General features: G+C 39.3%; 1 protein-coding gene across 3 annotated transcripts in view; it reads right to left on the bottom strand.

Moving 5' to 3' along the window:
* Window positions 1–10,397, bottom strand: part of MLF1 (myeloid leukemia factor 1) — a 44,040-nt gene extending 33,643 nt beyond the window's left edge. For 2 of the 3 annotated variants that reach the window (XM_010335734.3, XM_039480322.2), the window contains exon 1: window positions 10,220–10,397. In XM_010335734.3, coding sequence (XP_010334036.1) covers window positions 10,220–10,266 — 47 coding nt within the window. In that variant the 5' untranslated portion in view covers window positions 10,267–10,397. The remainder of the gene's footprint in view (window positions 1–10,219) is intronic. The other variant, XM_003924991.4, reaches the window with a different exon arrangement.
* Window positions 10,398–27,616: the final 17,219 nt, after the last annotated feature.

Raw genomic sequence — 27,616 nt, 5'->3', positions numbered from 1 at the left:
TTTCAAAAGGAGGTCCTTTTGCTTAGAGTTCCAAACTCACTCATCATTTACAGCTTAGAGTATGGTTAAAGTATGGAGGCTAAAATACTCGTTTCTATTAATATATACTTATTTAGAAAAACCAACTTTTCCTTTAGATATGTAAATGCTATTTGACTACAATAAAGAAAAATACTTCAGGAAATACTAAATTTCGTTCTTTGAATAAGGGAGTGCTAAACAGCTATTTTCTACAGAAACAATTAGTAAAATTAATTTTTCTCATTGCATAATTGTGCTAAAAATTAATCAACTAAATATGGCTCATTTAAAATTTGTCCAGGTTTTTCTCTCTTTATATAGGGGTAGGGGAATATATAAATGTTTATTTGAATACATGCGTAAGCAGCAAATGCTAAAAATTTTAATTTTTTGAGTGACATTAACAAATGGCTGCCTCTTGGAAGAAGCATTAAACAAAAGTGAGCCTACAGTCTGGTGTCTGCACCTGTCTGAACGATTCAGGAAGAAATCTGGCTTAAACTTCTAGTGAGTTTACTTCCTGTCTACCCAGAACAGCAGCTGCTTGGAGGTAAGACTTGAACGATTTTCTTGTCCAAGTTTGAATTCACTTATATCAGAGCTAAAAAAAACTCTACGGTAGCACAGAGTTGTTTTAATATTTTTAAAGTTAATCTAATCTAGGCCTTTTTTCTCAAATGAAAAATGAATAGCTTTTATGATTTTAATCCATTCATAATGTTCTCTTTTGAAAATAAACATTTCACTCTTCTAGCAAAACAAATGGAAATAGGTTTCAAAAACCTCATACTATGCCAAGCACAGTGGCTCATGCCTGTAATCCTAACACTTTGGGAGGTCGAGAAAGGTGAATCACAAGGTCAGGAGATCAAGACCATCCTGGCAAACACAGTGAAACCCAGTCTCTACTAAAAATACAAAATTAGCTGGGCGTGGTGGCACATGGGAGACTGAGGCAGGAGAACTGCTTGAACCCAGGAGGTGGAGGTTGCAGTGAGCCGAGATTGTACCACTGCACTCCAGCCAGGGCAACAGAGCAAGACTCGGTCTCAAAAAAAAAAAAAAAGCTCATACTGTACAAACTAGTCATTTCATGTACAAAAGAGTCTAAGGTAATAATTTGAAAATATCATTAAAGATTTATGTGAGAACTATGCTTTGTACATTCACAGGATGCTATATTTTGCAGACTCTAAAGTCATGCTTTAATGAATAAGACTAGGAAGATGTTCATGGTATATGTTGTAGAAAAGCACTGAATATTCAACCATAAAGTGTGGTCCAAATTTTGGAAAATAAAAATCCATGTGTGGAAAATGGAAACAAAATACATCAAAATAATGGGTTGATTATTTTTGTTAACAAACTTTCTATACTTCTCAAATTTTCCATGAGGATGTATTTTCATTTAAGTCAAGAAAAATGTACTTTTACTCACTATAATAATGACGTTACTACCTCTTTTAGAATTGCTGACACAAACCACAACCAAACTGAATGAATTTTGGTCTCGAACATACTTTTTCTATTCTATATTATTTACCTTCAGAGTATATCACAAGGTAGGAAAAATAAATTGTTGCCTACTTCCCCTTCAAAAGTGTTTATATCTTAACTCTTAGATTGAGTCCAGATCACTTGGGAATGATTTCAACACTGTGTGTGTGTGTGTGTGTGTGCGTGTGTGTGTGTGTGTGTGTGTGTGTGTATGTTTGGATGTATGTATGCATATATGTGTGTTTAAGGGCTGGTAATAATCTCCCTTTAGAATGAGTTATTGTTTTTAAAACTCTCTCAAATACATATGTACATACACACACTTATTATGCCCAAGTTACACTTCCCTTTGATCTATTTAAGAACATAGATACTTGCGCTTCTAAGCAAAAAGCATTACCTTATTACATAAGGTTCTCAGATAACTGACATGGCAGACCCATTCATTAAGGGAAACTCCCCCTCACTTCCATTATGCGTAGTAGTGGCAAAAGCAGATTGTTATAGGTCTCTTGTTCATAAAGAAATATTCCCTAGTTTCAATGAGGGAGACTGGTCTATAAGGAAAATAGACAAGATCCAAGTTTTGATACTAGAAATAATGCATGTAACACTCCAAGAAGGATCTTGAGGGCAGGGGCAAGACACCTAAAAATTTAAGAGAACCTGCGGGGTTGGGCCTATAGTAGAAACTAAGGAAATGTTTAAAGAATGAATTACATTTCTATTAAGAAACTGTATTTTTCTATTGTCTTGAAGTACAAAGTGTTGGTGTGGCAGAAGCCTTTGATATTAAAAGAAATGTGGAAATGATTATGCTCCTTTGATATTCTATAAATAGTCTGCTCCTTTTTCACAGATATTTACAATATTAATTGGCACAAGTAGGCATTATCTTATGGGTACATGCTACCGTATGGCATTCTTTGACCCAGCAACCATCTCCTAGTCATGTTGTGTTTCTTAGCTCCTAACTCAATGTTTTTTACCTCATGAACCAAAGAATGCCCCAAATGAATAGTATACCTTAGAAATCCTTTCAGCTCAAGGCTTACAGTGTGTCATTCTTTCAAATACGATATTATAATTTGCAAAGTTCATTTACAAGAAATTTATAGATTAAAATATTCCTAAGAACAATTGTAGTAGGTAACTTCACAGTAGATATTCAGGGTCTTAAAATAAAGTAGGACCTTGAAAATCAATAAAATTTTAGCTAAGTATTCTCAAGCTACTTTTATTAAGTGTTTAGAATGAGAGATGTACATGGCAGAATATTAACTAGAGCCAAACTATCACAATTTGGTGAAGACTCTACCTCAGACTATCTATTTGAAACAAATATGTTAGTAACCTTGAACACTGTTTCCAAAAGCTTATCTAAAGTGGCAGTTTTGCTTCCTACAATGAGAATGTTTTCCATCAAGAAAAAAGTTAATCCACATCTTTTACATAGAATACATTCACTTTCAACTCCATCAGTCGATAGGACAGAGCAATGTTCTTTAATAAATCCAAAGTATAAAATAAATACAAATTTATAAAAATTTTTAAAATAGAAATTATATATATAAGGAGACAGAAGTAACATCCTTTGAATATATGCAGTACTTTGACCAAATACTGATCATCAGATATATGAGTCTCATATGAAGAGCTGAGAGGCTTAGAGAAGAGACAACAATAATTTATGATTAAAAATTAAGGTTGGCTGAGTGCGGTGGTTCACACATGTAATCCCAGCACTTTTTGGGGGCCAAGGTAGGGAGATCATGAGGTCAGGAGTTCGAGACCACGTGGCCAACATTGTGAAACCTTGTCTCTACTAAAAACACAAAAAATTAGCCAGGTGTGGTGGTATGTGCCTGTAATCTCAGCTACTTGGGAGGCTGAGGCAGGAGAATCTCATGAACCTGATAGGCGGAGGTCACAGTGAGCCCAGATTGCTCCACTGCACTCTAGCCTAGGCAACAGTATGAGACTGTCTCAGAAAAAAAAAAAAAAAAAAAAAAAAAAAAATTGAGGTTGACAGGTTTGCCAGCCTGCTTCTGAACTTTTAATCTCTAATAGCTGATAAGTGGTAACATAGCTATTTTTTGTAGACTTGCGTATTACATTTTTGTAGCTCAGAAGAGTCAAAGTTCTTGTTTCTGCACCAAACAGAAAATTCTGGATCATACTAATTTTTTTTTTTTTTACCATCTAGATCCTTTAATTTTATACAAATAGTCCCACATTTGACATTTAAAGAAAAAAAACAAAATGAATATTGCAGTGAAGAAAGACACCCTATAAAAATTACTATTGGTAGCTTAAATTTATTTTCTATAATAAGATTCAACATCAACTGTATCTAATTAAATGGGATCAAAACATTTGTATTATCAACTATATTTTGGAAAATAACTTTTTATTATTTTTTTAAATGTTAATTTATTCTTTTATACTTTTAAGCTCTGGGATACATGTGCAGAATGTGCAGGTTTGTTACATAGGTATACCTGTATGAATGGGTTTGCTGCATCCATCACCCCATCATCTACGTTAGGTATTTCTCCTAAGGCTATTCCTTCCCTATCCTCCCACCCCCTGCCAACCCGCCCCCCCCCCCAGCCTTCCCACCTCCCAACAGGCCCTGGTGTTTGATGTTCCCCTCCCTGTGTCCATGTGTTCTCATTGATCAATACCCACTTACGAGTGACAACATGCAGTGTTTGGTTTTCTGTTCTTGTGTCAGCTTGCTGAGAATGATGGTTTCCAGATTTATCCATGTCCCAACAAGGGACATGAACTCATCCTTTTTTATGGCTGCATTGTATTTCACGGTGTATATGTGCCACATTTTCTTTATCCATTCTATCATTGATGGGCATTTGGGTTGCTTCCAAATCTTTTCTATTGTGAATAGTATTTCAATAAGCATACATGTGTGTGTCTTTATGATAGAACTGATTTATAATCCTTTGGGTATATACCCAGTAATGGGATTGCTGAGTCAAATGGTATTTCTAGTTCTAGAACCTTAAGGAATAGCCACATTGTCTTCCACAATGGTTGAGCAAATTTACACTCCCACCAACAGTGTAAAAGCATTCCTATTTCTTCACACCCTCTCCAGGATCTATTGTGTTCTGATTTTTTAATGATCACCATTCTAACTTGGCATGTGATGGTATCTCAACATGGTTTTGATTTGCAATTCTCTAATGACCAGTGATGATAAGCTTTTTTTCATGTTTGTTGGCTGCATAAATGTCTTCTTTTGAGAAGTGTCTGCTCATATCCTTTGTCCACTTTTTGATGGGGTTGTTTTTTTCTTGTAAATTTGTTTAAGTTCTTTGTCAATTCCGGGTATTAGCCCTTTGTCAGACGGGTAGATTGCAAAATTTTTTTTCCCATTCTGTTGGTTGCCAGTTCAGTCTAATAATAGTTTCTTCTGCTGTGCAGAAGCTCTTTAGTTTAATTAGATCTCATTTGTCTTTTTTGGCTTTTGTTGCCATTGCTTTTGGTGTTTTAGTCATGAAGTCCTTGCCGATGCCTATCATACTAGGTATTTATAAACTTTCATACTACATAATCAATGTTTTTTAGGGTATAGGATGCCAAAACCATTTAACATCAAAATCCTCTCATCTATATGTATCTACTTAACTATATGCATATTCTGAGCACATAAAAATGTGACAGAAATTGCATGCCAGGAAGTGCTAGCTTTTAATCTTTGTGTTTTTAACCAAGTAACAGATATTGTTTTAAAAAGGTATATCTGAATATACTGTGATGCAAATTTTCAATGAAATAACTTCAGCCCTGAGACATAAGATACCAAAGTTTAAAAATCCCAAGTATATAACAAAACACCAAATTTTAAAATTTTCACTTTTAACATTTCCTTTTGCTTTTCTGAAGATACATTTAAGATGCACTGTTACAAGGTAAACATTGAAACTGAATATATTTCAATTCAAAATTACAGATTGTAATTACTTTTTACTCAAATATTTTAAGTAATTAACAATTTAACCACAGCATTTTATCAGTCTCATACTATTTAGTAATTCTATTTTTATATCAAAGAAGCATACATTTTTTGTCAATTTTTAAATAATTAGTAAATCAGTAGAGTTTGCTTATATTGACTAACCTTGTGAACAACATAAGCAACTCTAATGGACTATTTAGAAAATGGTAATGTTCTAATTAGAAAATGCCAACATCAACAATGTTATTTGTTAAAAGCAAATGATAATTACTTTTAATAATCAACAAAATACTAAATTGACTACAAAAAAAGAGAATAAAGGAAAGCAACTCACCATTAAACAATAGTTACTGACTCTTTTCTATGACCTGACACAATGTTAGCAACAGGGATAATATTTACATAAAAGATGGTGGGCATGGGCTATGTGTTTCACTTCTCTATGTCCCTAAGGTCAGTGGATGATTCAATAAGGAATTTGTCACCTTTATGAGCTCTTTGTTTGACTTAAGAAATGGATACTCATTTTGTTTAAGGGTTGAGGTTAAAGGGGTGGGTCAAATAGATTACCTAAAATAAATAGAAACTCACATTCTTTTTCTCCCATATCCCAAAAGTGTGTCTAAATACAACTCATTGTGGAGAAAAGAAATTGTTAAGTATGAATCAATTTTATAAAGTTAACTGTAATATGGTGATAATGAAAGATGATAGTCTGTAAGCAGAGTTCTGGTCAGTGTTTTGTGTATTTAAAAGGTCTATGCAAAAGGTTTGTGATAAATAAAGGAGATTAGCCTTTTTTTTTTTTTTTTTTTGAGACAGAGTCTTGCTCTGCTGCCAGGGGTATTAGCCCTTGCAGGGGTATTGCACTCCACCAGGCTGGAGTGCACTCCACCAGGCTGGAGTGCAGTGGCGTGATCTCGGCTCACTGTAACCTCCACTTCCCAGGTTCAAGCAATTCTCCTGCCTCAGCCTCCCGAGTAGCTGGGACCACAGGTGCGCGCCACCACGCCCAGCTAATTTTTGTATTTTTTAGTAGAGATGGGGTTTCGCCATGGTCTCTATCTCTTGACCTCGTGATCCACCTGCCTCAGCCTCCCGAGTAGCTGGGACCACAGGTGCGCGCCACCACGCCCAGCTAATTTTTGTATTTTTTAGTAGAGATGGGGTTTCGCCATGGTCTCTATCTCTTGACCTCGTGATCCACCTGCCTCAGCCTCACAAAGTGCTGGGATTATAGGCTTGAGCCTCTGCACCTGGCGAGATTAGCCTTTTTTAAAAAAAGTTAACTGCAACAATTTTACCTTTAAATTTTTATGATATGGCTCCCTGCATTTGAAAATGGCTACAGACAGTGATAACTGAAAGAGCAACTTATAGTCCTTTCCATCCTAAGTATGGCAGTAGAGTGTTCTTCTGTATGCTTACTATCTGTAGTCTATTACTATTTCTGACCCTGACTCTTGAATTCATTGCCTTTGCTCAGAAAGAATCACTCAAGAGTTTAAATTACACTTCTGCTAGACATTTTAAAGAAGATATTATACTCATTACGCAGTCACAGTTTAGTTGAGGATGGAATCTTTAACTGTGACAATGAAGGATATAAAACAACTTTTGGTATAACCAAGTGATATAATACAACTCAAAAATTGTCTATCATAATCTTCTCAGCTGTTAACCATTGTATGATGTCATATTTACACACAAATGACTGAACAACTTCAACAGCTTAATAATCTATAAATCTGTATTACTATAATTCTTTTGAAAGCCAGAGCTTATATAACACAAAATAATAAAATCTATGGATTTTACAAAATAATATTCTGTGGCTCAAATATTCTTTTTTTGGGTGGGAGGGATGGAGTTCACTCTTGTACAGGTTGGAATGCAACAGCATGATCTCAGCTCACTGCAACCTCTGCCTCCCAGATTCAAGTGATTCTCCTGCCTCAGCCTCCTAAGTAGCTGAAATTACAGGTGTGTGCCACCATGTCTGGCTAATTTTGTATTTTTTTTTTTTTAAGTAGGGGTTTCACCATATTGATCAGGCTGATCTCAAACTCCTGACCTCAGGTGATCCACCCTGCTTGGCCTCCCAAAGTGCTGGGATTACAAGCATGAGCCACCGTGCCTGACCTCTAGCTTTCAAAAGAGAGAATCACAATAATACAAAAATTTAAGCTTGTTAAAATAACACTGTCTGTATCCCACACAGCTCCTAAACAAGTTAAATAAAATGGCACAATAAATTTGCCTGAGTTCACATATGCCTTAATAAATAAGCTTCAGAAAAGAAGTTAATCATTTTTTCTATATTAATCATTTCCTTTTCCCACTGTTCATTATCTTTTTAATTATTAATGTTATTTTGTTTTAAATTAGTACAAACACATTTAAGTCTAATCATTTATTTAAACAAAAACATTGGCTGGGGCAAAGTGGCTCAGGCCTGTAATCCCAGCATTTTGGGAGGCCGAGGCAAGCAGACTGCTTGAGCTCAAGAGTTTGAGACCTGTCTGGGTAACATGGCGAAACTCCGTCTCTAATAAAAAAATTAGCCAGGTTTGGTGGCTCTCTCCTGTGTTCCCAACTACTTGTGAGGCTGAGGCAGGAGGATCCCTTGAGCCTGAGAAGTACAGGCTGCAGTGAGCCCAGACCCTGCCACTGCACTCCAGCCTGGGAAACAGAGAGACCCTGTCTCAAACAAACACACACAACTCCCCGCCCCCACCCCCACACACATTGTTTGAAAAATATATGCAATAAACTGTTATTTTAAAACCTTTTTAAAAATGCTCTCCAAATTGCAAACCTAGAATATTTAAGCGATCAAAATAAACTAGACATGAATTCAAAATTCGAACTGGCAAAACACACTTGAGCTAAAAAGCATGACAAATTTCTCCTCTTAAGGATGCAACTAGACTATGCCATTATGTTTATAATAATCGCTAAAGTTAGAATTAAAAAAAAAACACCTCACAACTCAGAAAAATAAATCATAGTGAAACTAATTTCTGGATGCCTTCTTCCTAGGGCATCTCATTATTTCACGGGGAACCTTCAAAAGGCAATGAATGGCACTTGCTTCCCTGAGGTGTTCAATACACCGATCCCTCATCAGCTTCCCTGTCCTATTTCTAGTTTTGACAGAAAGACGAGTCACTTCACAAACAAGGTTAGCTCTGTAACAAAGTAAGCAAAGGAAACAGCGCACTTGGAAACTTCCAACACCTTCGAAGAGAGAGTACAACTCTCCACCTTTGTTGTGCTCTCACAGACACATTCCCCACTCACAGGGAAAATGCTATTTAAAAAAAAAAAAACTTGCCCTTTTCAACGAACTGCCATGCTATAACATACTCTCTGCTCCTATTTGCAGTTTAAAGGGGAGCTGTAAAGTATTCCCTGCTCCCATTTGCAATTATGTGAACGTAATTCTCACCAGAAGCTTCACAGAGATAGCAGTTAACGTCACTTGCAAAGCCCTTGCAGCTGCAAAGGCGGCCTCTGGACATGGGAAGCTATGGCGGGCACCCAAAGTCTGACCAAGTGGAGAGCAGCAGGCACACCGGCAGCGTGAGGGAGGAAGACTACTCGGCCCTCTTTCCACCTCACGCTCCCAAACCCTCCTCCTCCCACACCTGATACCCTCAGCTCTCTGTCCATCTCCCTTTCTCAACCCTCCTCCCCTAACCTCAGGCCATCAACTCTCCTCAGTCCACCTCACACCCTCAACCCTCCTGCTCCCACACCTCACTCCCCCAAACCCTCCTCCCTCTACCTTCCGCCCTCAACCCTTCCCCTCACCTCACACCCACAACCCTCCTTCCCCTATCTCACACCCCCAGCCCTCCTCAGCCCTCAAATCTTCCTCATCCACCTCGTGCCCGCAACTCTCCTCTCCCCATCTCACGCTCCCAAACCCTCCCCACCAACTCACACCCTCAAACCCTGCTCCCCTCCACCCTGCACCTCTGGCTTTCAACCCTCCCCAGCACCTCACGCTCCCAAACCCTCCTCCACCTTACACCCTCAACCCTCCTCCCACACCTCCCGCCCCAAACCCTCCCCCTTTCACTTCAGGCCCTCAACCCCCTCCGCACCTCATGCTCTCAACTCTCCTCTCACACCTCACACCCCCAAACCCACCTCATGCCCCCAAATCCGCCTCTGTCCACCTCAGGCCCTCAGCCCTCCCCCCATCTCACTCCCCCAAGCCCTCCTCCCACCACTTCACGCCCTCAACCGTCCTCCCCAGCAACTCATGCTCCCAGACCCTTTCCCTACCTCACTCCCCAACCCTCCTCCCTCCACCTCATACTCCCAAACCCTTCCCCCACCTCAACCCTTCTCCCCTCATTTCAAGCTCAAACCCCTTCCCCGCCTCACACCCTCAACCCTCCTGCCCCCCCCTCATACCTTCAACTTTCCTCCCCCTACCTCACGCCCCCAAACTTCCGCCCACCTCACACATCCAAACCCTCCTATCTCCACCTCACGCGCCCAAATCCTTCTCTTCCCTCTCTCACACACCAAGTCTCCCTCTCCCTTCCCTCCCAGGCCTCCCAATTCTCGTCTCCCTCAAACTGCCTCCTGAGTTACACCGAATTCTCTTTCGCCCTCTAAAACTCGCTCTTTTCCCTCAGAAAAGCTCCCCTCAAAATCCCCGAATTCCCGCGCGACCTGGGGCTCCCGGCTCCCGCAACTTACGAGAAGAACGGGTCCTCCTCAAAGCTGCTACTCAGCATCCTGAACATTCTGGTTCTGTCTCGGGCGGCGGTGGCCGCGGACAGACTGGAAAAACGATGGTAACCCGCCGCGGCGGCGACGCGACCCAGCCTCCCGCACCGACGACGCCTCTCTCGCCGCGGCGCAGGCGGTGCTCGCCGGGAGGTGCGTGACGCCGCGCCGCTTTCCTTCCCCATTGGACACTGCTCCGTGACGTCACCAGGACGAGGCGGGGAACAATGCGCCGCTGCCCAGGCAACCGCCATCAACACAGCGGAGGCGAGAAGTTTGGCGTAGCGCCAACGGGGCAGGTTTTCGCCAAGGCTCCCGCGGGATGGGCCAGCTTGTTCTCCGGGCTGCAGGAACCAAAACATTAGACCACCCTTTCTGTGACCTTGGGCATGTCTCCTTCGGTTCCGAGCCGCAAGTCTTTTTTTCGGGGAAAATGAAATTGAGTCAAGATTTGGACCAGGTGACACCCAGTGTCCCATTCAGCGGTCGCATTCTGTCATCCACAGGAGTTAGTCCTGTTTCCGAAACATTCTCTGGTAGTTGGTCAAAAGCTGTGAGCAAATAATAGAAAACAAATGTGCAAAACGTTTTTTAGCACAGTTAGCAAGTAGTGGCTTTACTTGAAGGAAATGGGATGAAGGAAGCCTATCAGATTTCGACAAACTTTCACAGAAGTTTGGTTCTCTTTCTGTGTCTTTATTTCGAAGATCAGGTCTCACTTCGATGCTGATATGTTTTTAACACTTCTTCAGCATTTCTTAACCTAACAGCAGAAGTTAAGCACAGGCCTGCAGCAAGCAGCCAAATCTAACTAAAATTCCATTACTATATATTTTTGTTTTCATTATATTTATCAGGGATCTTTCCTTTTATGGCAAGGAAACTGATTTTAAATTTAAGCAGTGCTATACATTAAGAGCTAGATTTTACATTTTTAAGTGAAAAAGCTATCAAATAGAACAGGTTGGATTTGGATATGGTGGGGCAGGGGTGGGTAGGCAGAGCATGGGAGGGGAATATCATGATAGTGGGACTCAAAGTATTAAGTTTTAGAAAACATTATCACGGGGTCTTTCAGGAGCCTGGAGACAGATGGAGAATAAGACAGAAGAGAGATTAAGTAAGGAGATGATAAAAGTATAAGAAAAGAGAAAATACATCGTGCATGTCCACCCTTAATTCAGTGGGCTCTCCAGCTTCTCTACGGGACTGTCTTGCAGAGAAAAAGGGGCACCCATGGCTCATCAGGGCCCCCTGAGATCAGGCCAGAGAGGTGGCACTCTGCCAGCATGAAGAAGTGTGCAGGGCCTGATTTGGAGGTGACAGGAGTAGTCAGGGGTTATTTCGGGAGCCGGAAATTTAATCCTTTGGACCTTTTACTCCCTACCCCCCTTTTTTAGCTAAGTTCTCTGGCAGCTTCCTTCTGAGACTGGTGGCATGGGATAGGGCAGACTTCACAGCCCAAGATGAGATGGCACAGCCCATCCAGGGAAGAGCATGTTTTCTTTTCCCCTGGACTCAGCATAAAGCTCAGAGAGCATATACACAAAAATTTCTAAAATTTCTAAATAAATTTCAAGGCAAACAAATTGTTTTATAAGACTTGAAATTGTTTTTCTCTTTAAAATAGTACAAGCATGAGATGTTAAGGAGGACACACTTAAAAAAAAAACTTGAAATGGAGTAAGTTATGTGATAAAAGATGGAATTCAAATAGTTCTGGATTAAGGCCAAGAAAATTTGTAGTGTTACCCTCTAGCTTCTATGGGAATTTTTCTTAGAATTACATTGTTAAAACATAAAAGCTTCAGTCCAGGCACAGGTTAGTCAGGGAATTAGCTGAAGCTTCGGAATACAGTTTGGATCTAATGACAAATGACAAATGCAAAAAAAAAAAAAAAAAAAAGGAGGACAGAGAAGAGTTGGCGCTGAAGAGACCTTGACATCATTTTCAGAACTGATGGGTAAGAGGTGGAAATGAAAGAAAGGGTGGGTCTGGAGAGAATGAATACCCCAGCATGGGGGCAATAGAGATGCATAATAGGACTGAGAGGAGAGGGTCCTGGACATGGCTGTAAATATAATCATAACAGCTAATATTTATTGAATGTGTGCCAGGCACTGTTGTAGGCATTCCCTACACATTACCTTATTGAATCCTTATTAACAGTTATATGGAGATGGCTTTTATGCCCGTGTATAGATGATGCGTTCAAGACACAGAGAAGCTGAATAAATTGCTAAGGTTCACACAGCTAGTCACACAGCTAATTGAACTGAGCTGGGTACCTGGAGCTTTCCCCAGTGAGTGCTGGTTATATAGTATGTGAGTGATGAGTCATACTTAAAGATGCAGGATGAAAGCAGGCAATCATTTTTTAAAACGATGCTGACAAGCTAAATGGACCCAAACTAAAAACTACAAAATTCAGTGGAAATATATTCGAATCACATAAATTCAATTCTACAAATATTTATTGAGTGACGACCCAGTGTTGGGGTCTGATCTGCACCTTAGACATCATTGAACGAAACAAGACAAAAATCTCCTCCATCCTGGAGTTTATGTTCTTGTGAGGACAGACTAAAACAAAATAGAAAATAGTATGTTGTATGGTGATAAGTGCTAGGGAGAAAAGCTGATCAGGGCAAGGAGTATGGAGGGGTGCAATTATAAATAGGAAATGTTGTGTATGCCTCACGAAGGTGGATTTGAGCAAAGACTCTTAGGAAGGAAGTGGATGTTTAGTGGAAAAGCATTCCAGACCAGTGCTGTCCTAAAGTAGCATTTGCCTGGTGTGTATAATGTACAGTTCTACTCAGATGCCTAAAACTCACCTCCTGAGTGAGGAACAAGATGAGTCAAGTAAACTGAAAATTGCCTAGCAGGATAATAGCTCTCATTTACACTTCATATGTTCCAAGCACTGCACTAAGTGCTTCATATATATTTTCTCATTTAACCCTTACAACAACCATACATAATATTATGTTTATTCCTATATTACATATAAAGAAGCTGGTACCCAGAGATATTTGATAATTGAATTTTGATAATTGATTTGAAATTTGATAATTTGATTAAATTTTGATAATTGAAATTCGATATTACTCAATTCAAACCCAGATTTGTCTTATACCAAAGCCTATATTCTCACTACCATCCATACTTTGCCTCCCTTTTTAAAAAATTAACTATTTATTGAGCAAATATGTGTGGTAAACACTTTTACATATAAAGCTGTAACTACACTGTTGCTTAAGTTTCATTTGGAAGGACACTGACCAAGGAAATATAGAGAAAAGCATGAAACCCAAGCCAACTCTGCAACTCTATTAAAAACACTAAGACTTCAAAATGTAAATGATTTCATATTTCTTTCATTAATTCATCCAATACTTACTAAGGACTAGTAATATCCCAGACATTATTCTAGACATTGAGGATACAAAACTCCCTGGCCTCTTGGAACTTACATTCTAGTGGACAGCTCTTTCACCAGCTAATTTTACAAATACTGTTGCTACAGCACCTCAGAATTGTCAAAACGTTTCTGAAGACATTATCTCAAGTGCCCAAAAGAAAATAAACAGGCTCTTTAGTGCTGAACTTTTAATAATGGCTTTTCAAAGTCATGAGTATTAGGCCATTACAAACACCTTTACTACAGTTAATTTCAATGTGTCTAGGGTTTTGTTGTCCTAATCCCTTTGTCTTAAACAGTGCACAGAGATCCTCTGGGAGTGAAATGCCATAGTGAACTCACAAGGGATTATGGGACAAACTTTGAGAGAAACTTGGCATGTGTTAGACATTGTGCAATGTACTCGTTTAGGGCAGTGTGCATATTTCAATATTAGGTTGCACTACATTGCTTTAGATGATGTCACATCATTGGAAAGGTAGGTTTTTGCAAGTTGCTGTGATAAAAATGAAGTACCTGTCAATGTGGAACAGGAAAGACTGGTGACAATATTCAGTCTGTTTCTAAGGTTTGAAAAATTGTGCTGTGCTAGGCATGCACACATCTGTTAGTATGATTATTTAAGAATAATACAAAAATATGTCTCTTTCCATTTATGTGCATTATTTTTTTTAAGTTACTGAGTTTTTAGGTCAGAAATATGCTGTTTCTACCTTAATTATGCAATAACAAACCTATTCAGTATTTCTTTAGACCTAGGGAGCACAATGAAAAAATTACTGAGGAACTAAGGGTTCATGAACTAAGATAGTTTCAGAACCTCTCTCTAACCACATGATCTTCCTTTCAAATTCAAAAGAAATTTAAAGTATCATGCAGTCACTTTCTCAAAAATATATGTTTCATTTTACTTTTTGTTTTTACCTTCTTTCCAGTCAGCTGACTTACCAGTCCTCTAACAGTTTTGCTTTATATCTTTTGAAAGATGAGAAAATGGTACATAGCAATTAAGTGACATAAAAAGCATAGATCCCAAGGTCTTCAAACTCCTAAAAGGGCCGCCTCTAGTCCATATGGCATCTTCGTTCAAATTAGAAAAAGTGCCTCCCTCTCAAGACATTTCCATTAATGGAAAATCTGTCTTAATGAACATACAAGGCTGTAATGCATATGATTTGACTGGTGCTCCCCTGGGTGTTGTATTCATGTCCATGGCAATGCTGTTCCTAATCCTGAATTCTTTCCACTACAGTACATAGGAGTTAACTGAGTGCCAAACTTCATCCCCAAACTCATGTGCAAGAAATGCAATTTTAATTTCTTGCAATCAACCTTAATTTATCTTCTGGGCTTACATTCTACTGGGAGTCACCCTGTTTTCTCTTCCAGGGAGGCAATGCCCAGGTGTAGTTGCTTGCTATCCATGCTACACTCCTGAAGTCATCTTTATTGCCCTCACTGGGTAGGGCCAAGGGAACTAAACATCTATGTGTGGCACAGTCTGGCCCAATGAATTGTCTTTCCCTAAATGCCAATAGCATGCCTCTACCTTTGAGAGATACACTCTCTAGGGCAAATATTTCCTCCAGTGAAGTAAAAATTTAAAGAAGACTTGAGTTAAGAAAGAAAGAAAGTGGCAGACTTTTAAGGTCATATTTACTTTTATAGCTTTTACCTGTATATGTGTATGCCTATGACTAGTGGTTTATTTTGCACAAATTATAATTGAGTTTGGTTTGAAAACTGTTGAGTAAAGAACACTTTTGGGGAGGTTGGTAACAAGAGATTGGCTTTAGTGAAAAGATGCTATAGGCAAGAAGCTGGGGCTCTGGGCCTTGGAGTGGTAGAATTCAGGTGGTAGTGAGGGAAAATGTGAGAGAAGCAGGGGAATGTTCTGTTTCAGTGATGGATGGGTGAGCCAGAGTGGGTAAGGATGCCAGAAAAATCTGAAGAGGAAGTCAAGACCTGCTATTGGGTCAGGGCTGAGCCAAAGATTATACTGTTGTTTAACAAGCATAGACAAAAGTTTTGGCCTTTCCCTCATTCCTTTGTTGTACATATTTGAGGCTTGGATACTTAGGGATGTAATTTATAATCTTTAAAAAAAAATCCTTTACCTTCTACCATAAAGACACATACACACATATGTTCATTGCAGCACTGTTTACAGTAGCAAAAACATGGATTCAACCTAAATACTCATAAATGGTGAAATGGATGAAGAAAATGTGGTACATATACACAATGGAATACTACACAGCCATAAAAAAGAATGAGATGACATCCTTTGCAGCAACATGAACACAGCTGGAGGTTATTACCCTAAGGTAATTAATGCAGGAACAGAAAATCAAATACTGCATATTCTCATTTGTACATGGGAGCTAAATATGAACTACACGTGGACACAAAGGAGAGAACAATAGACACTGGGGCCCACTTGAGGGTGAAAGGTGGGAGGAGGGTGAAGATTGAGAAACTACCTACCAGATACTATGCTTATTATCAGGGAGATAAAAATAATCTGTATAACAAACCCCCATGACACACAATTTATTCATGTAACAAACCTGCACATGTACCCCATTAACATGAAATAAAAGTTGAAAAGAATAAATAATGATTTAGATAAGTGCTAATTTCTATTCAGTAATAGTTTCTATTTAAAAAGTATCTACCAAGAGTTTTGTAAACTTTATTCCAACTAATTCTTTCAATAATGCTACAAGGGAAGCATTATTTACATTTTGCAGGTGCGAACACACAGGTCCAAGTAGGGGAAGTGATTTTTAGCTGGCATGATTCAACTATAAGTGGCCTTCTAGCTGGTGAGTGGTTTAATGTGAATTCTGATCCAGAACTGACCATTTTGAAGGCCATTTCCTTCTCACTCACAGCCAACTCACAATAATAAAAAAGGACTTGATGGTGTGGAATTACATAAATGTAAAGCTGCTGGGAGTATCCAAACTTAGGTTGTTTGGTTTAAGTACATAAAGAAGTTTTTCAATTTTCCTGAAAAACAAAACAACACTGAAACTGTTATTCAATGAACAAAACAAACGCTATTACTCTAAAGACAAATAATTTGAGTGGCAATGTCAAATACAAATATACCAATTTTTTTGGTGACAAAAACTCTAACTTTACACACAGCCCATAATGGAACCATGTGCAGTTGAGGAATGAAAGTCCACATCCAGCCAGGCACGGTGGCTCATACCTGTAATCCCAGCACTTTCTGAGGCTGAGGCAGGCAGATTGTCTGAGCTCAGAAGTTCTTGACCAGCCTGGGAAACATAGTGAAACTCTGTTTCTACTAAAAAAAAAAAAAAAAAAAAAAAAAATTAGCTGGGCTTGGCAGTGTGTGCCTGTAGTCCCAGCTACTCGGGAGGCTGAGGCAAGAGAACTGCTTGAACCTGGGAGTCAGAGGTTGCAGTGAGCCAAGATCGTGCCACTGCACTCCAGCCCCTCTCTCTCACTCCAGGTGAGAGAGACTCTTTCAAAAAAAAAAAAAAAAAAAAAAAAAAAAAAAAAAGAATAAGAATGAAAGTCCACATCCAAAGATTTCTTAGTCTTTAAAATTTATGTTTTAAATTGAAGTATAACTTAAACATGGTAAAGTCTACTGCACTTAAATGTATAGCTCAATAACTCTTTAGAGATGTGTAAACCTATATAAACAACACCCAGTTGAAGATATAAAGTATTTCCAATATTCAAGAAAATTCTCTTGTGTTCCTTTCCCATCCATGTTTAGCTCCTATAATTCTAAGATTTTTTATTAGAGGGACCAGAAGGGTCCCTCTAGGGTAACCAGTATTCTGAGATTTGTTTCTTTTACTTAACATTATGTCTGCAAAATTCATCCTTCTTGTTACATGTAGCACTGGTTTACTTTTTTTCTTTGTTGTATTCTAGCATTCGAATTTACCACAAGTAATTAATTTACCCATCTACTGTTGATGGATTTTTGGATTGCTTTTTTTTTTTTTTTTGGCTTAAAAAATAAGGCTATTATGGCCATATTTGTGTTTTTCCTGATTAAGTTTTAAAAATCAACTTAAAATTCAGCTATTCTTGAATCTTTATTGTCATTGAGATTCTGAAACCTTTTTTCTACAGACAATAATTTTATAAGAAAGATATTTCTGTTGAGTCAACACTTTGATAGTTTCTACTGTCTTAGAAACACTCCTTTAAAAAAATAAAAAAAATCTTACAATTATAGAACCTAAAACAAGTTGAATAGTAGAAAGCATTCTTCAGAAAATACTGTTGAGGTCATCTGTTCTCAGGAACACTTTAATGTGGCTGTCTAGAGTGTTATTTTTAAATCTTTGATAAGATTTGGAAAGCGTTCATGCTGTAGTTTGGAGGCCCCACTGCCAAGGGAATCAACTGAAGTCTGTCCAGAGGACAAGTAAATTATTTTGGAAAGCATTAAAAACCTCGAATGCCTTCGTCCCGTTGTCACATTTTAGATGTCCTCACTATCTGAAAAGGTAGGAATAATCACAAAATAATTGTTTTTAATTTCAAGAAGCTAGAAAGGATGCAACAGTCATAAGGTTGTGTAAGTTTTAATGCCGTTTGTGATATATATTCTGGGATAACAAGGTAAAGGGGAGGTAGGGAATTGAGAATGAGTGGCTCCAAGCTATACCTGATTTCCTCCCAATTTATATCTCCCAAAGACCTAGAAACTCCCTTGGGAAATGGCCTCCAGCGAGGTGCAGACTACTGAATGGCACTGGCAGCCCGTTGGGAGAAATAAAACAGCCGAGGCCAAAGGCTGTCGGTAGGTGGGAAAATGCTGGGCTCTGCTATAGGTTGTCAATAATAAAAGCTAAAACGTATGTACTAGGCACATTGATTCGCAAGTTTTTTTTTTTCCTTCAACTCCTATTTTAATTTCTGGGGCACATGTGCAAGATGTGCAGGTTTGTTACACAGGTAAACATGTGCCACAGTGGTCTGCTGCACAAATCAGCTCATCACCTAGGTATCAATGCCAGCATCCATTACCTATTCTTCCTGATGCTCTTCCTCCCTTTGCCCCCCCCCCCCCCGCCACAGGCCCCAGTGTGTATTGTTGCCCCCAACGTGTCCATGTGTTCTTACTTAGATTCCACTTATAAGTGAGAAAATGTGGGTGTCTGGTTTTCCGTTTCTGCAATTCACAACAGTTTGATTACTATTTTACATAAGTGAGCACAGGTCTTAGAGAATTAACTAACTTGCCAAAGCCTGTATTGCCAGAAAGTAGAAGAACCGGGATTGGAACTCAGGCCGAGTGTAGAATCTGGGCTCTTAATCACCGGGTATAACCTCAGCTGGCCCCACTCACTGCCTAACACACAGGAGACTAGCTGTCTCCTTTACCTCCGGTTGAGGATAAGGCTTTACCTAGAGCTGGAGTCAAAAACACAAACACCAATAGAGATCAGGCAAGTAAAAATGTGAGGGAAGTGAACTAGGTAAGATGACAAGGCGAATAAGAATTAATAATAATAAGATGAATTTAAAAACTAACATTTGTTGAGTTTCGACTTGTGTGCCAGGCAGTGCTCTAAGTACTTTATAAATTTTAACTTAATCCCCAAAATGATCTAATGAGATAAACACTATAAGTATGCCTATTATATACAAGAGGATGATACAGGTCAAAGAAGAAAAACTACTTGCTCAAGGTCACAAAATCAGAGGACCTTAACTCTTATCACTGTGCTATATATTCACAGGGACCTAGCATGGTGGGCACAGCCGGGCTTGCCTCCAGCAGAAGGAATACTGCTATTCAGTTCTAGACGATTGCCCTAAAGAAATTCACGGCCACAGGTAATAGGGAATTATATATAAAATCTAATTTTTAAAGTTAGCAATTAATTAAAATTAAGAAAAATTAAAGTTAGCAATTAATTAAAAACAATATAGCAGGCCAAACAAATCTTTGGGTGAACCTGGCCCAGAGGCTGCAAGCCTGTGATCTAGTTAGAGTGAGTTTTCATGGCATGAAAGAGACACATGATCCCAGTAACATCCACATTCTGCCTTTTGAGTGTAACTCAAAACTATGTTGATGGCAGGTCTTTTAAGAGCTGAGAAGCAAAGTGCCCTGACTCCTGGCAGTAGGCCTTTTTGAGTGAACACCAGTTACTAACCATATCAATGAAGGGTCATATTTTAAAATTCCAGGGCCATGAGACAGTTGTTTTATTTCTGCAGGATATTTAGATTACAGATTAATTTTTCATTTGGACCACAAAACGTTAGCATAACGTTATCAGGTTCTGGGTATTACATTACCCTTTTAATTCTCTTTAGTCAGTCTTAAAATAGATTGAAATCATTTTGGTCTCTGCTTTAAAGTGCCTGCCTTTCAATTTCTTATTTATGAAAACAGTCCTCCCTGTATAGCTTTGGTAAAATTAGACTCTAGTAATGTATATAATAAAATATAAACAGCACCTATTTTTATATAAAAAACAATCTATTAAACTAAAGGTGACTGCTTCCATTTTTTTTTCTCATAATATTAGTCATTAGTTGACTTATTACTTGTTTTCTCATCTATAGTAGAGTCAGGGGTGTTAAACCAAAAACTAGGCAATATTTTTAGGAGATTCTTTCTCTTACCTTGTTTTCTCCCCTTCAAACTTTTGCATTAATACTGAGTATGCACTCTAGGTTCTCAGGAAACAAAAAATGTTTAAGCATTTTATTAGTCTCTTAGGGCTGCCTTAAGAGACTACCACAACCTGTGTGGCTGAAAACAACACAAATTTATTCTTTCACAGGTTTGGAAGTTAAAAGTCTGAAATCAAGCCATTGCAGGGCTATGCCTCCTTTGAAAGCTCTAGGGAAGAATCCTTCCTTGCCTCTTCCTAGGTTTCCATGGTTGCTGACACTGGGCTTGCCTTGCATCACTCCAATTTCTTCCTCCATCATCATATGGCCTTCTCCCCTGTGTGTCCAAGTCTAGTTCTCCTTCTCCTTATAAAGACACCAGTCTCTGGATTTAGGACCCACGCTGATACACTATGACCTCATCTTTAAGTTGATTACATCTGCAAACATATTATTTCCAAACAATTTCACATTCACATTTCATATGTGGATGTGCATTTTAAGGGAGGATCCTATTTAACTCACTATGAATATCTATTAGTAACTTGTACAGAAATAATCAGAATAGCTACAGAACAAAATTCTCAGCGTTAATTATGATATAAGATGTGAAATACAACCGAACAATCAGCTGGCAAACTTGAAAGTATATGACTTTACAAAATTTTACAGTATGCACTATGGAGATTAACTTCATTCCTTCTAACTACTTACCTATTTGTATTCATTTGTTTTCACACTGCTATAAAGATCCTACTGAGACTGGGTAATTTATAAAGGAAAGAAGTTTAATTGACTCACAGTTCTGCATGACTGGGGAGGTCTCAGGAAACTTACAATCATGGCAGAAGACAAAGGGGAAGCAAAGCATGTCTTAAATGGTGGCAGGCAAGAAAGAGAGAAGGGAAAAGTGCCAGAGATTTATCAAACAATCAGATCCTGTGAGAACTCACTTGCTATCATGAGAACAGCATGGGGGAAACTGCCCTCATGATGCAATCATCATTTCCACAGATCTTTAGGGCAGGGGCAAAATGCCATTAGTTTCTTTGCTAAAGTGTAGCAAGAACGACTTTTGCTCCAGTTCCCAGCAAGTTCCTCATCTTCATCTGAGACCCCCTCAGCTTAGACTTCATTGTCCATATTGCTATCAGCATTTTGGTCAAAGCCATTCAACAAGTCTCCAGGAAGTTCCAAACTTTCCCTCATCCTTGTGTCTTCTTCTGAGCCCTCCAAATTGCACCAACCTCTGCCTGTTAGCAGTTCCAAAGTTGTTTCCAGATTCTTGGGTATCTTATAAGAATGCCTCATTACCTCAGTACCAATGTTCTGTATTAGTCTGTTTTCACATTGCTATAAGATAGTACCTGGAATCTCAGGAAACTTACAATCATGGCAGAAGGCTAAGGGAAGCAAGGTACGTCTTACGTGGTGATGGGTGAGAGAGAGAGAGAAGGGGGAAGCACCAGACACTTATCAAACAACCAGATCTTGTGAGAACTCACTCACTGTCACTATCAGCATGGGGGAATCTCCCCCCATGATCCAAATGCCTTCTTCCAAGTCGCTCCCTTGACATGTGGGGATTAAAACTTGGATTATAATCCGAGGTGAGATTTGGGTGGGGACACAGCCAAACCTTATCACTGTTCCACTCTCATTCTTTCTTTTGTCCCGTTTTCTCCATTGGGCTTGCTGAAATTTCTGTTTTATCTCGTCATATCTTATGAATTTTAATAAAACACTTGGCACTTTTCTGAAACAAAGGTTGGTAGGAATAAATAAAATAATAAAATAACCACTGTTAATTTTATGGTAATGTTGAGATATTGGCTTCCTTTTGAGAGCAAATTTACTATGAGATGCTTGCTAACATGATAAAATGCCAGTGTAGATCTTAATGTGATGGCTGTAATTACTCAGACCTTTTTACATTAGGTATCTGCATGAGTTATAACTCTTTTGTGAAGATAAAAAGGCTTCTGCAAGAAACTGCCCTAGTGCTGTAAGGACTGTCAGACAGGGGGGCATCTCAAATGAGATTAATGATGTTTGCCTTAATATAACAAAATTTAGCATAACCAAGATTACAGTTTCTGCAGAAACCTGCCAGCACTCATTTATTTTGAATAAATATTATTTTTAATTAAAGTCCTAAGGTAGGTTATTCCTGAAATAATGAGATCTACCGTGATTTCCTTTGGGAATTAATTTTCTTTCTTAATTTTCAGTCACTCTGATGATCATGGCTCATTCAATCTTACTCATGGCGGTCAGCTTGGTAGGACATGCTGATTTCCAGCCAAGGGCACTAATAATCCTGTATTTGTGTTTCCTGGCACTCTCATTTTCTAATTATATTGGTCATTGAACCAAAACACTCTTACAGGTATGTTTATCTATAGCAGTATATAGTGATTATAATTCATAAAATAAGGAAATGACTAACAAAATAAAGCTTCATAAAATGAAGGGAACATAAAATCAGAAAATTATAGTATTGTTAAACTATTTTAAAAATTGGTTCTGCTTCTTTGCTAGTCATTATACTGTTTTATCGACTCTAATCCACATGAGAACTCTGCATGACAGAAATTGCTACTCCTGTTTACTAGATCATGATGTGGAGGCTCAGGAGGTAGCTTGCCAATATTTAGCTCTATAGCTCATGTTCACAGCATCATGCTATGTAGCCTCTCTATTAACAATAGTGATCACCCAGCTTTAAGAAGACCTTAATATGAACATCAATGTTTATAATTACATGATTCAACCAGATTTTCAGGAACTCAATAGAGTTGGTGTTTTTGTTACTGTTGTTTGTAACATACTATCCCCAAAACTCTGTGGTATAGAAGATCCATTTTATTATCCTTACAGATTCTGTGTGTAAGAAATCTAGACAGGGAAATGAAGATGGCTTATCTCTAGAGCCTCAGCTGAGAAGACTATGGCTGGAGGGGTTTTCACTCACATGTCTGGTGATTGATTCTGGTTATTGGTTAGAAACTCAGTTGGGTCTGTTGGCTAGAACACTAAAATCCCCTAACACTAGTTCATGGGTTTTCTCAGAACATGGCAGCTTCAGAGTAGTGGGTCATCTTACATGAAAGCTCAGGGCTCCAGGAATGAGCATCTGTATTAGTCCATTTTCACACTGCTAGCAAAGACATACCCAAGACTGAGTAATTTATAAGAAAAGAGATTTAATTGACTCATAGTTCCCTCCATGTCTTGAGGGGGGTGGGGTGCTCACAATCATGGCAGAAAGAAAGGAGGAACAAGTCACATCTTACACAGTAGTAGGGAAGAGAGAGAGCGTGTGCAGGGAAACTACCCCTTTTAAAACCATTGGATCTTGTGGGATTTATTCACTATCATGAGAACAGCACAGGAAAGACCCACTTTCATGATTTAATTACCTCCCACTGGGTCCCTCCCATGACATATGGAAATTCTGGGAGTTATAATTCAAGATGCGGTTTGGGTGGGGATACAACCAAACCATATCATTCTGCTCTGGCCACTCCCAAATCCCATGTCCTTACATTTCAAACCCAAACTTGCTTTCCCAACCATCCCCCAAAGTCTTAACTCATTTCAACATTAACTCAAAAGTCTGCAGTCCAAACTTTCATCTGAGACAAGGCAAGTTCCTTCCACCTATAAGCCTGTAAAATCAAAAGCAAGTTAGTTAATTCCTAGATACAATGAGGGTACAGGCATTGGGTAAGTATAGCCATTCCAAATGGAAAAAATTGGCCAAAACAAAGGGGCTAAATGTCCCATGCAAGTCCAAAATCCAGCAGGGCAGTCAAATCTTTAAGCTCCAAAATAATCTCCTTTGATTCCATGTCTCACATCCAGGTTACACTGATGGAAGAGGTGGGTTCCCATGGCCTTGGGCAGCTCCACCCCTGTGGCTTTGCAAGATACAACCCCTGCTGGCTGCTTTCATGGGCTGAACATTGAGTGTCTGCTTTTCCAGGAGCATGGTGCAAACTGTCATCGGATCTACCAATCTGGGGTCTGGAGGATAGTGGCCCTCTACTCCCAGCTCCATTAGGCAGTACCCCAGTGGGGACTCTGTGTGGGGACTCACACTCTGCATTTCCCTTCTGCACTGCCCTAGCAGTGGTTCTTCATGAGGGCCCCACTCCTGCAGCAAACTTTTGCCTGGGCATCCAGGCATTTCCATACATTTTCTGAAATCTAGGTGGAAGTTCCCAAACCTCAATTATTGACTTCTGTGCACCCACAGGCCCAACACCACGTGGAAGCTGCCAAAGCTTGGGGCCTGCACCCACTGAAGCGACAGGCTGAGCTGTATCTTGGCCCATTTTAGCCACAACTGGAGAGACTGGGATGTACGGCATTGAGTCCCTAGGATGCACAGAGCAGGGGGACCCTGGGCCCCACCCACAAAAGCATTTTTTCCTCCTAGGCCTCCGGGCCTGTAAGGGGAGGGGCTGCCACAAAGGTCTCTCACATGCCCTGAAGACATCTTCCCTATTGTCTTGGTGATTAACATTTGGCTTCTTTTACTTATGCAGATTTCTGCAGCTGGCTTGAATTTCCTGTCAAAAAATGGGTTTCAGGCTGCATCATCAGGCTGAACAGTTTCTGAACTTTTTTGCTGTTTCCCTTTTAAAATGGAGTGATTTTAACAGCACCCAAGTCACTTCTTGAATACTCTGGTGCTTAGAAATTTCTTCTGCCAGATACCCTAAATCATTTCCCTCAAGTTCAAAGTTCCACAGATCTCTAGGGCAGGGGCAAAATGCCACCGGTCTCTTTGTTAAAACATATCAAGTGTCACATTTACTTTAGTTCCCAACAAGTTCTTCATCTCCATCTGAGACCACCTCAGCCTGGATTTCATTGTCCATATCATTATCAGCATTTTGGTCAAAAGCATTCAACAAGTCTCAGGAAGTTTCAAAATTTCCCACATCTTCCTGTCTTCTTCTGAGCCCTTCAAACTGTTCCAACTTCTGCCGGTTACCCAGTTCCAAAGTCACTTCCACATGTCTGGGTATCTTTACAGCATGCCCTACTCTACTGGTACCAATTTACTATGTGAGTCTGTTTTCACACAGCCAAAATGCATCAGCATCCTAAGAAAATTAGGCACAAATTTACTGAATTAGTTTTGGAAATTATGCTGTGTCACTTTGGATGTATTCTATTGGTTATAAGCAAGTCACTAAGACTGACACAGAGTCATGTAAGGGGACACAATCTTCACCTCTCAATGGAAGAGGCATCAAAAAGTCGGCAGACATGTTTTATAATACCATTACAGACAGTAACAACCCTACCACATATTGTTATTTCTTGGTGTGGGGTTCTTAAGTAGCTCCTTTTTTTTTTTTTTTTTTTTTTTTCTGTTCAGCTGCTTCCTGATGACCTATTTGATTCCCAGGAAAAATAAGAAGCAAGAGGAAGCTCCAGGCAAATGCACCTCTATTACCAGCTGGGGCTTCTGCCACTAATCTTTCTTTTCTTTCTTCCTTTCTTCTTTCCTTTTTCTTTTTCCTTTCTTTCTTTTCTCTTTCTTCCTCTTTTTCTTCCTTTTGTCTCTCCCTCTTTCTTTCCCTCCATCCCTCCCTTCCTTCCTTTTTTTTCCCTCTTTTTTTAGATGGAGTCTTTCTTTGTTGCCAGGCTGGAGTGCAGCAGTGCGATCTCGGCTCACTGCAACCTCTGCTTCCAGGGTTCAAGTAATTCTCCTGCCTCAGGCTCCCGAGTAGCTGGGACTACAGGTGTGCACCACCACACTCAGCTAATTTTTGTATTTTTAGTAGAGACGGGGTTTCATCATGTTGGCCAGGATGGTCTCCATCTCTTGACATTATGATACGCCCACCTTATCTTCCCAAAGTGCTGGGATTACAGACATGAGCTACTGTGCCCCACTCTGCCACTTACTTTCTAGCTGGTCTGCTGCCTTGATAAGTTAGCCAGGTAAGAATAGAAGCAGCAGCAGACCCATTTCCACCATTTCTACTAAGGTCAGATGGAGCCAGATTGTACCTTTTTTCCCCCATAGATCATTTCTCTTGGCTTTTCAGGACCAAGTGCAGGCTGAAAAAAATCTGTATTTGTTGCTTCACTCACAGGAGTTCATGCACCTGGTTAATCTAATACTTAGTAAATTAAAAGATCTGTTGATAGGAAGCCACTGCTGGTGGAGACTGAAATCATACCTACCTTTAAGTATCTTTCAGCTGAGGGAAAAATAAATCTTTTTCTTAGGTAAGTCACTGTTCATTGTTTCTGTTGCACTATCAAAACTAGTTGATATACTTAATCCTAAAATGATACAATGCATTTGAATATAATTTTATCAGCTTTGGTCCCAGTAGGAAAAGATGACACACTCAAAACTTTAATGCAGGGACATGGGCAGGGTTAAAGGAACCAATTTGGTAGTAGCTACAGGAAACTATTTCAGCACCTGGGTCTGAAGAGATATAAGGAAGGAGCTGTTGACTTAACATGGTGAGAACTGTATCCTTGACAGAGGGGCTAGCCTACAAGGGTTAGAAAAGCAAATACATCAGCCCAGCTTGCTTTGGCCTCCCAAAGTGCTGAGATTACAGCTATGAGCCACCATGCCTGGAGCCTAGTTCATATTTTAAAAGATTATAAAAGAGAGCCTGAACTTACTGTTTTTAGCGATGACAAGCCTGAGCAAAAATACAAGATGCTAAGGAGACAGTGTCAGTTCAGTTCATCACTCTTTGAGAACCGCACTGGGATCATTTTGCCATTCCTTCTCAAGACCTAAAAATAAAACGATTACATTGTTGAGTTTAAAGTGTTGTCTTACTCCATTGGTAGTCTTTATTTCTTGAAAACTGACCAATAGCTTTGGAAGGAAAGCAGTAATAGGTGCTAGTTGGTGGATGCAGAATGATTACATCAACACATTTTGAAATATTTATACAAAAAAAAATCAGACTAGAAAAATTCTGTGCAAGAGCAGGACTAATAAGATCCCTGCTTCAATTCTAGCCCCACTGTTTAGTTCCTAATGGAATAAAGAAGGCACCACATACAGTGTGCTTCCCTATGACATCTGAAAGCCTCTGTCAGCTCAGAGCCATTTGGAGATATAAATCAGAGAAATCAAAATAATTTGGTTATAACATTTATTTATTTTTGCACTGGCTCCAAATAGCTTGGGCAATTTAAATAACCAGACTGCTAAATAGAGCTCTTATTTAAGATGGGCTAATTAATTCTTCATTAAAACATATTTATTGAGACCTTCTCTATGTCAGACATTAGGCCAGATTCTGGGGAAACA

The sequence above is a fragment of the Saimiri boliviensis genome, chromosome 9, assembly GCF_048565385.1.
Source record: "Saimiri boliviensis isolate mSaiBol1 chromosome 9, mSaiBol1.pri, whole genome shotgun sequence".
Lineage (NCBI taxonomy): Eukaryota > Metazoa > Chordata > Mammalia > Primates > Cebidae > Saimiri > Saimiri boliviensis.
The sequence above is the reverse complement of the archived record's forward strand: the minus strand, read 5'-3'. Positions and strand labels throughout refer to the sequence as shown.